The following is an 11,909-nucleotide window of genomic DNA, read 5'->3' on the forward strand; positions in this document are numbered from 1 at the left end:
ACAATATAAATACAAAAATAAAAATATTCAATAAAAAAAATTAAATTGGAATTATAAAAATGCTAAAATATATCTATTATATTTTAATTAATATCATAAAAATTTAAAATAAAAATATTTTCTATATTTTTTAAAAAAATTAAACTATAACTTTCTAAATATAACTTTTATATTTATTATAATATTATTATTTTTGATATTTTTATAATTGTACAAAATGTAAATATTGTTAATTTATTATTTAACCACTGTTGCATTTGGTAGTTAACCAGTCATAAATATCCCGCAAACGCACCAATTTCTAACCGCAGAACCAGTCGTACAAATCTCTTAAAACCGGTAGAAACCGCAACCACCCGCATCCGCAAACACCCGCAACCGCAACCGCAACCGCTGCGGTTGAACCAGTCAGGCCCTTACTCAGAAGACTGAACTGTATATATTTTGTTCTTCAAAGCACCCGTGATAAAAATTCTTAAGAGAAAGTCCTTAAAGAAAAAATAATTAAATAATCGATAAATTTCACCAAAAGTTAATCATTCAATTTTTAAAATTTTTAAATAAAGATTTTTCTTTTAGTGAATCTTTGTACTATTTACGGGTTTCAACGACATGTAACGACTTGCGATTGGTTGATATTTATTTGTTTTCTATCTAAAATAATAATAATAATAATAATACTTAAAAAATTAAAATACACATTTTCTAAGGACTCTTCTTTGGATAAGATGCTCTCATAAAAGACCATGATTATCGCATAAGCTATCCCTAGGTTTTTTTTCTTTTTTCTTGTTTTCTTAAAAAAAAAAATTAAAAATAAGCCAATCGTGGGCTGTCACGTATCGGTGGAACCTGCAAACAATGCCAAAACCTTCCAATTATCAATCTTTATTTGGTGATTTTTGGAAGTGGTTTTTTAAATTTTTGTAAAACCTACGCGATAGTGGGGCCTACATTTTGTCAAAAAACTCTCTAAAGACATTGGGATGTTGATGCTCTCTAATACTAGAAGTTTTAAAAGAAATTGCCACAAATAGCACATTCATAGTACCACTTTTCATATTTACACTAATCATTTTTATCCTCACTTTTAATAAAAGGTAAAAGACAATTATACCTTTAGAGTTAACTAATCTAGACTTAGAGTTTAGAGTTGAGGGGTGAGGTAGAATTTTTGGAATGTGAAATTTAGGATTTTAATAAATATATAAATAAATACTTAAAAAATATATAAAAAATTTTAAAAAATAGTTTCAAACATAATTTTCGTTTTCAAAAAGAAATTTGAAAAAAAAAATTCGAAAAAAAAATTTCAAAAAACAAAATTTATAAAAAAAGTTTGAATCTAAAAAAGTATAATTCGAAAATATAAAAAAAAATTTACTTTTTTTTATTTTTTTATTTTTCTATTTTTATTATTTTTTTTATTTATTTTTTATTTTTTTATTTAAATAATGATTTGTTATATATATAAATAATAAAGGCATAAGAGTCTTTTGCTACTTAATGAAGAATGTATTTTTGAAAATATCTCCTTAGTGGTGGTAAAAATAAAAAATTGTACCATGAAAGTAATAAACATGTAATTTTCCCAAGTTTTAAACCGCGCGCGCGGTTTCTACATTTTAAATTTTGAAATTATAGTTTTTGTATATTTTTAGTATGACATTTTATTTTTTATTTTTATTAGAATATTTTGTTAATTGTAAACATCAAAGCATTCATAGAAGTATGGAAAATATTTAGCATTAAGCTAACTGCCCAAATTAGTTGTATATTTATATTTATTTACAGAACTGAAACAATATATGTTTGGATTGGTTATAATAAATATTAAAAACTAAAATATGTTTATATTGAAACAGTGTAACCCTTGTGGTTCAGTAGTCTTTTATAAGTTCTTAGAAGTGTATTCTTCTGAATCATTAAGAATTTACATCTTCTCATTTTAATATTTGGAAGCTAATTATATAAATTATTTTGATACACATTTTAGCAGTTTGACCTATCATTTCTAAAGAAAATATTTAATATGTTTTTTTGTAAACATATTATTTTAGCAAAATTTAAATATTTGGTTTTCTAAAAAAATAGAATTTTGAATGCTTTTGCATTCTTGTAACCAACAAACCATAACAATTGAAAAATTTGCGATGATATTTGTTTATTATCAATCCTCGCTTTTTTCTTAGTTGTTGAATTTAATTTATCCTCAAAGTCATTATGTTTATAATAGATATTATCATATTAACTTAAAATAAGTTATTTGAAACTTTGTAAATGCATTATAAAATAGGTTTTTAATATCATAGGATACAATCTAATACGTTGGGCTAATCATTTCTCTTTTGTTTTTTTTTTGTGAAACTGGCCTAATCATTTAATAAACTTAGAAACTGTCATATTCTGTTGATTTGGAAGGCAAAGCTAAATTAGGTTATTACCTTATCATGTCCAGCACCCATGCAATCACAAAGTGAAACTCAAATTTATTTCAACAAAAAAATTTACACAAACATACATCATAGTTAGCATCACTATCTTTTGTAATTTCTTCTCATTTTGTTTGTCTATTTTTTCTTATTGTTTTTCTTCGTAACTTTGCTCATGAATATCCTTTCTAGATTATGGTTTAGATCCTTCTGTTGTGGGCTTCATGTAGCATCTGAAAGAAAACTATTGGTTATGGACTGGTTACATTCATGATTATGCATCTGGCGTTCTCTTTTCATTGACCAAAATTGTATCCCTTTTATCGTTCAGCATAGGAAGCTGGGATATAGATACATCCATAGTGGCGGAAGCCAATGAACACGGTCGTGTTCGTGTAGCTTTGTGTCCGTGATTTAATCTAGAAAGAGATAAGTTTTCTGCATGATACTTTGTTGACTCATGTTGTATTTTACATGTAACCTACTTTGTCATTTCTTTTGTTTTAAACAATTTTGTTATGTCGGTTTTTCGTGAACAAACTCAAAACTTTTTCTATGAGAAGTGAGCCGTATCAAAAGAGACAAAGATTCCAAAAATATTATGAAGAGCTTATCCATCTCCAGATTTCTGTCGAGAAAAATAACAACATCATCTCTTCTCACCGCCATTTCAGATTCCTTTAATCTCTCCCTCGCACCCATCTTCAACGCCTCTCTTCCAACACCCTAAAACCTGTTTCTTATCCTCCTCCTACCATTGTATTTACGACTCCAGTGACGGATGTGGCGGTGATAATTATGACTATAACAGAGGTGTTGTCAATTTTCCTCGTTGATCCGCCCAAATGCCCGTCGTCTTTTCCAAGCATCCATTGTCACTCACAGTTAGAGAACATGGGATCTGTGAAGCCGTTAAATAATATCCATAATGGAAACTGCTTCTTACTTCAGACCGTTCAAGCTCTTTCCGCTTCAATCACACAAAGAGAGAATGTAGGGTGAAAAGGAATCAGTGAGAATATTCACCAAAATCAGTAAAATGTATGATCATGTTTAGAGACCTCCCCTAGCAATAAAATATTTGAAGTAGTAGAACAAACCTGAAGAAAGCACAGTCTAGGAGTAAAAAAACTTGGTCGCTTACCTTTAGAAATTGAGAGACAATAATATCGAACATCATAGTCTGAGAGAGTTGGATAAAGGACTTTAAAATCATTACTGATCACCTGACCGCTGTAAATTTGGCGCATTAGCATCTCATTCATTCCACAGCTGCATGCATGCTTTCACAACCAAGAAGATAACGGAGCTTCTCATCACACTGAATAGCCTTGGATGACGGATCCTGTAAACATATTGAGAAAGAGAATAACAGGTGATTAGTTTTTTTGTTTTGTTTATAGCTCTTCAAAAACCTCTAAACATACAAAAAATGTCAATTCCAATCCCAGAAAATAAAGAGAAACCAGAGTATGTCAATATATACTTCTAAATTGTTGAGATTTATATATTCCCAGGGCATTATCTCTTCGCAAGTCTCACCAGTGCCAAAGTTTTCAAGTGGATTAGATAAAGCAACACTTGTAGTTGAACTAACAGCTAGAAGCTGCCACTTGAGCTAGAGGATATTAACACATGTGCTGTTAAACAAATTAACTTAACAGGAATTGCAGTTATAATACCAATTTCATCATATATTAGATAACAGGAATTTCAGAACCTGAAACATATAACCTTAACAACAATGAAAGGACTGAATATGACCGTTGATACTCTTGTACAGTCAACATTTCAACATTCCGCCGTAGACTCACCCCCGGTGCGATATATTCAATCTCAGATTCTGGGAAACCAGAAACGTTAAACGTTGTAGCGAGTTGATGGGTGTGATATGCTCCTCCTTAACGTTAAGGTTGTTCTATTCTTCAAAACTCATGATCATCTTATTTTAAATTAGATTCAGACATAAATTCTTTAAAAAATATGCTTTTTCAGTCAAAATATTTATTTCAGTCTTTAGGAGATAGTTTCAATTCCGTTTGTTGATTTCAGAAAAAAAAAAACATCTTATTTGTATGGCATGGATAGCGATGATGAGCAGTGCCTTGCGAGAATGCAAGACAATTCTCAGCAATATTTCCTATAGTTAGATTAATAATAGATCATCAAAATACTAAATATATTCCAAACTAAGACGTGTACAAATAATATATAGAGCATATTGCTATCATCTCTTTAAAAGCTGTGTTATGTATAAACTATCTATTTTCAAGCAGTGGACCTCTCAAGAATAAACATATATATCATCCCTGATCAGCAGAAGTACATTAATTTACGATTTGATCATGGGGTCTTTCTCTCTATATAGACAGATTTCGCGGCGTTACAAGCCAAATTCGATAGATGTGCTACTATGAAACTGAATGGGAGTATCTAAATGTCCATACGTTAGTACTTTCAACAATTAGTCCAGTTTGGTAATGGTGGAAACAGAGTTGCAACAGTAATCTAATCAACTCTACATATACCTGTTGTCCAAACCCATTCCCGACATTCTCAACATCAATTTCATGTGCTAAGTGTTTAAAATATATAAAATTAGCTTACAACGTATACAATATTCAAGTATTACAAATAAAGACACTAATTTCATGTGCTAACTGTTTCCATATTCTAATTTTGGCCAGTCATCTTTGTCACATATTATTGCCCTTTTAATAAGCATAATAGCCCATTCTTATTGCATAAAAACATAAAACACAAAATAAATAAATAAACCTAAAATATGACATAATTACAGGAAAAACAACAACAATTGTTAAAACAGATAATACTTAAATTTTCTTGCACACCATTCTCTCTATATTATATACCCACCCTCTTTTTTTTTCTCTGAAATTGCATTAGAAAATGATAGTTATCAACCAAAACAAAACGTTCACACAAAACCCAAAAAAACAGAGCCTCAAGCTCTAAGAACAAAACGAGAGAACCAGAAAAACTATTAAAAACAAAATCTCATACACATTTAATCGATCCCGCTTGGTTTAACTTCTAATGCTCAAGTTTAAAATGTATTGAAGATTTATGAGTATTATAACAATATACAATTTTGCAACAATATTTAGAATGCCCTCATATTATTTTAGGATGTTTATTTGGGATGTGGTATTGACAAAATAATCATTCCATGTACTTGTACTCACAACCAGCTGAACATAAAAGCAAATTTACAAAAATTATATTTTTATACAATTGGAATACCAAATCTTGCGCGTAGCACGTACTCGCCCTAGTTAGACATAAACCGTTGCAACGTTTGGTAATAAACCATTGTAACATTGATGATAAAAGCCATTGGTGATTTGTAACTTTTGGCTAACCATTGTAACTGTTTGTATTAATAATTATAACTCTTGGTGTTAATAATTATAACTCTTCGTTAATCATTGTAATAGTATTTTATATAAAGAGTTTTGGGCCTTAGCAAATCATAACTCGAATAACAACAAGAATTAATAAACTAATTGTTAGAAAAAAGAGAGTGATTCATTGTTCAAAGTTCTTCAAATATCTTTTGAAGAAACCCACAAACACTAAAAGCTCTGTTTATTATTCTTGTATATTAGCGTAGAACAAGAATGATACTTTAATTTTCTTATCGTACAAATGGATGCGTGTAACCTAACGCTTGAAGTAGAATCAAAATATTTTTTAAGGGAAGTAATCCCGGTGTGATTCAATCATTATCAATTTATGAATCACAACCATTTGGATTACCACTTATATATATAATTAGTATTTTTAAATTGCATTAAAAATTAGTGTCGTTTTCTCCACAAACCGCAGGGTCCACATCCTAGTCAATATAAACCCATTAGAAGAAATCAAATACCCATAAATCGCTTAGAGCATTTTCACTGAAAGTATCTATCTCAAAGTATCTTTTTTTTTAATCAAACATACTTTCATTACTTAAATTAAAGAGATAGTTACTCCACTGCAGGAGGAGAGCTTACATTTATCTCAAAGTATCCCCTATATATTAAAAGAGAAGTCACTTTATTGAGGTCTGGTGACATGTCGCTCATAGGTGAAATTTCAAAAAAATTGTAATAATTTGATTGGTCGATTGTTTTTAATTTTTATTTATTTAAATTAGATCTATAATTTTAAAGTAAGTCTAAAAACATTTAACATCACTTGCCATATAATTTAAAGAATATTACAAATAACAATTTATGACAACTAAATCTCGAAATTATAGAAAGATTAATAATGTTATATTTATTACTTTTAATATTTATAAACTATAAAATATAATGAACGAATTTTTATATAAGATAATTATAATAGTTTTATACTCTACTTGATGAATTGTATTCGAATATAATTATATAATAACTATTTTAAATATTACAAAATCCAAACATGTTTATTAATATGATTTTTAAATTATTTATCATTGTTTACAGAATAAATTTATCAGAATTTTAAATTTATTTATATAATGTTATAAATTATTTATAAAAATATAAATCCTACTATATATTGATTGAGAAGTCATATAAGTGATTTTTTATTACGTGTTTATAATAAATAAACTCTTAAAATTGTTATAATTTGATTGAGCAATGATTTTTAATTTTATTTATTATAATTATATCTAAAAGGAAAGGATAATTCAATTACCACTTTGCAAATAATCTACATAATATTAGAAATGATTATTTATGGTAACTAATTGTTGAAACTATGAAAGAGTAATAATACGATCAATTTCTTTATATATTTACAAATTACATAAAATAATAAACAAAAGTGTTTATTTGAATTGATATAATAATTTTATATTCGTATAGAAAAATTATATTTTTATATAAAGTATCATAATAACTATTAATGTCTAATAATTCAATGCATGCTTTATAAATCATTTATAAAATTATAAATACATTTATAAAAATCAGACGTTTTAAATTATTATAAGAGGTTCTAAGTCATTTATAGAAGCTTATACATTAATTTATAAAATATATTTTGAAAATGTATCCTCCTACTACAATATTTTGAATTTTTTTCATTTTAACGATAAAATTCCTCAACTATGTTTACTTAGTGTATAAACCCTTAAACTAAAGATTTACTGGTAGTAATAGTAATTATGACCTATGAGAGTTTAATTCGTTAAATAAAGTTAGTTTAGGGGGTTTTTCGTTAAATACTTAGTTTGGAGGTTTTTACCCAAAACAAACTTAGTTGGGGAGTTTTAACGTTAAAATTCCTTATTATTTCCTTATTATCTATTATTTAAATCCTTATAGTGAGATTTGTTTTATCAAAAACCAGTTGCAATCAACTGACGAGATATCTTTTTTCCTAATATCATGCATTTAATATTTAAATATATATATAACAAGATTTGAGTTACCAAAATTATATATATATTATAACCAGAATATCTTTAAAAATTTATTAGAAGATATTCTATCTCATAGCTGAATTAAAATTTATTAGAGGATATTCTATCTTATAGTTTCTCTTGAAAACTAGGTCATTTAGAAACTTAAACTAATTTGCTATATAAATATCACGCCACCCCCATTAGTTTCACGCATCTATCTTTTAAGTTTTCACGCATCTATCTTTTATGTTTTCATATGTTTTTGATCGTTATAATTTAAATTCTACTCTTGTGATCTTGCGCAGGTGTATGATAATCAATAAGTTACTCATAGACGGGAACACCATTACTGGTAATTTTATGGGGGATTATTCTTGTCCGTTTATTTTTGTTCTCTTCCTCTCCATGTTGTATCTCTATCTATATTTTTGCATCAGTAGTGATTCAACTAACAAAAAGAGACGACTCTGTTTATCCAGGAACTGATCATCCCTTTCGAATAATGTAATTTTTTTATAAAGTTAAATTACTTATCAAGAATATAATATAAGATATGTAAGCTAATCTAGTGCAATTTATTTATTGTGCGTGATTCTCTTCGGTATGTTTGAGAGCCAAAGGTAATCTCAAAGCTTTTTAAAAACTTTGAAACTCATTGATGTTGTCCTATCAATTATATAATTTGTTATCTTTTGGGGATTGTTTACATCTTTAAACCGTAAATCATCTATGTTGTTACAATGAAACCAATGATAATAAATCTCAGGTAATTCAAATCTCTCTTTTATATTTCATGGCTGATTTTTTTATTGGGATTATACGTGAAATATTTATTTTTTTCAATTATATTTTTCTGATGTTTTAAGATTAGTGTTAAATGTGATCGTTTTCTAAACGTTCTAATGTATTCTTTGTTCATATGAACATAGTATAAATATCAATATGTAACATCGAATCTTTCATATTAACCATATACATGTAACATAAGTATTATATAGTTGTAAATATAATATTAATTTAATATTAATGTTAATGCCCGCACATGTGTGCGGGCCGTCCACCTAGTCTAAAAGTATATTTATGTGTTTATATCATATATGTATATGTAATCGTGGAGTTCTAAACTTTATGAAAAACGTAATCCAAGTAAACCAGATACCTTCGTTGTATTTGCTTAGGTGCCTGTGTTGCGCATGTCCTAACAAGGCAAAGAGGTTGGATATCTATTGACAAAATGATTATTATATTCAAGTGAATGGACAGAAAATCAGGTTTAAAATTGATAAAATTATAACCAAGAAAAATCTTTGGTCCAATAAATCTCGTCACTACTAAAATAAAATCCATCTTCTCTAACGGACCAAGAACATTTCTTTGTAATTCCACATCTATTGCTGTCTCTAGAAACCTTAAACGCCTCGAACCTCTTCCTCTTCAACTCCCACTTCATTGTACACGTGTACTCTGCCCTCCACGACCACAGCTCGATCCTGGCCGTCCATCGGAAGTCATCTCCCTCTTGAAGCGCGCGACCACCGAGATCACCTTGTGGCGAGGTGCACCAGATCACTAGAGGTAGAGAGGAGTTATCTCTAAAGCTGTTGATAACACGCACGTCGAATTCCTCACCCAGTGACAAAGTATGTGGCTGAAGCATAGACGTCAAGGTGATGATTGATGAGATGATGATAAGTGAAAGAAGGATCTTTTTCATAGTTCTCATTTTTATATTTTCTTCTAAATGATGCAAAGGTTTAATTTTGTTTTTGTTTCTTCTTTCTTCTTAGGGAGAGCTATTTAGAAGAGGATTGTGTATCTATTTAGAAGAGATTTAAAGGATTGTGTACCACACATAGATATACTTCTATTCTGAAATCTCATGCTAATTTACCTTTTTTATTAAAAAATGTATCTCACAGTAATTAAGTAGATTTTTATGTGCACTGAATTTATAAGATTTCACAGGTTAAATAGAAATAAATTAAAATGTCAATTTTTTTGGTTAAAAGAAAAAAATGGAAACAGTACTATAATTTTTAAAATAGGGCAGAAACATATATGAAAATATTAATTTAGTATAGAAAAGAAGGCATGATAATTAGTGGAAACTCATTTCAAAGATCAACTGGAAATCACTATATAGATATATCTATATAGAGGTGTTCAAAAAAAAAAAGAAGATATATCTGTATAGGAATATTTCATGATAAACTGAGGAATGCATGCTGTCATGTTGATATTTTTTTTGTACACAAATTATATTATAAACGTTCATGCTGGAATAAGATCAGTGATTTTGGGACCAATTCTTAAACTAACTTTAAAAAAACAGACATATTTAAGACTAGCTGATAAGAGATATAATTAAAATAAATAAGTATTCACTAAAATATAATGAAAATTAAAAATTTATTTTTCTACAAAATGTAAACTCTAATTGAAATTAAAAAAAAAGTTAAAAAGTTAAACAAATTCAAAAGAAACAAGATTACAAAAAATACATTTCTCTTTTTTATTTTTCCAAAGTGATGAAGTTAAAATATAAAAATAATAATGTGTTAATTTTTAAATGAAAAATTATATTTAAAATTATTATTTATGTGCATGGTGCATAAATATTATATTATTACAATATATATATATATATATATATATATGTGTGTGTGTGTATGTGTAAATATATGCATATTTAAAACCAAATTATAAACATAATTAAGTAATTTAATAAACTAATAAAGTAACTTTTTGACTGAATAAACTAATGTTTATACAATCACTAAAATAAAATATAAGTTATTATATATACACAAAAATAAATCCTTGTATTTAACATACTTTAAAAATATTTGGTAAAAATTAACATGGTAGTTAAAGTATTAAAGTCAGACTAAATAAATTTAGATTAATATTTACTAATCTTAACTTAATTTGTAAAGTTAAAGTTATAAAACTTAGATGAATATAGTTTTAGTTTTACAGAAAAAAAATTATAAGAACTTGTACAAAACTGTGTTAATAAATCATATAGAGGTTTTGGAGTTGAGCTTTTTTTATTCCCCAAAAACTTCTGAACTCTATTAGAAACCTGGTTTCTTCAATCCTCTGGAATAGATGTCTTGACAAGCCGTGTGGAGCAAAAATTGCTTGGGATTCTTCTATATGTTATCCTAAGCCGAAAGTGGTTTGGGAGTAAGGAAATTTTTTGTCTTGGAGTATGGTTTTGGTTTAAAGTTGAAATAGATGTTGTATTTTCGTGGCTGTCTTATTGATTACATTTTGATAATATAATATATTAGCTTATTTTAATTATAAAATATTTAGGTGAACCTTACAAATGCGAAACAAACTAAAAATATATTAACCCAGATTAATTATTAAACATCAAAAAATTAATACACAATGGATTTGAACTTAAAATTATGATTTCCTGTTATAGTAGAACTTATTAGATTCTTGAATAAATTACAATTTGAATAAATCTTACTTTTCATATTAGACATCAAATGTATTTGATATCAAATTAAATCCTTTTTTATTCATAGATTTTAGATAAAAATCTAAATCTTCATAAAAATAAAATAAAATTAAAATGCCATTCTGGCATATTATTTTCATATATAATTTTTATAAAAAAAACTTGCGCAAAGCCTGAATAAAAGTTTAGTTGTAATTATTGTGAAACAATTTTAAATATGTGAAGTCTTCACAGTGATTCAGTGAAGATTATCATGAATCGTAAGCTAACTGAGTTTGTATTGGTGACTATAGGGTTGATGAGTATTGGTTGTATTTTCTGTAGTACTATAAAATAACTGAACTAGACCTACAGATTTTTTTTTTTGAGAAAAGACCTATATATCTGATATGATGATCAACTTAGGGTGGCACATACCGAGTAGTTGGTATTTTCGGTATATTTGGTATTCAATTTGGTTTGTACAAGAAGTACAATTTTAGATTTATATTTAGTTTATTGAGAACGAGTGTACTTGTTGTTTCAAGTATTTGTTAAAAAATTGACGGACTTGCAAGTTACTTGTCATATTTTACTAATTGTAAATTACTTGCTAATT

At 27.5% G+C, this 11,909-nt stretch overlaps 1 protein-coding gene across 1 annotated transcript; it reads right to left on the bottom strand.

Annotated features, from left to right (window-relative positions):
* Positions 1–7,504: 7,504 nt before the first annotated feature.
* LOC103831913 (S-protein homolog 6-like) lies at positions 7,505–10,365 on the bottom strand. Its single transcript, XM_033281885.1, has one exon. It carries the CDS (start codon positions 9,557–9,559, stop codon positions 9,125–9,127), a length of 435 nt encoding a protein of 144 aa, XP_033137776.1. The 5' UTR covers positions 9,560–10,365; the 3' UTR covers positions 7,505–9,124.
* Between the last annotated feature and the right edge of the window lie 1,544 nt (positions 10,366–11,909).

This window comes from Brassica rapa, chromosome A01, assembly GCF_000309985.2.
Source record: "Brassica rapa cultivar Chiifu-401-42 chromosome A01, CAAS_Brap_v3.01, whole genome shotgun sequence".
NCBI lineage: Eukaryota > Viridiplantae > Streptophyta > Magnoliopsida > Brassicales > Brassicaceae > Brassica > Brassica rapa.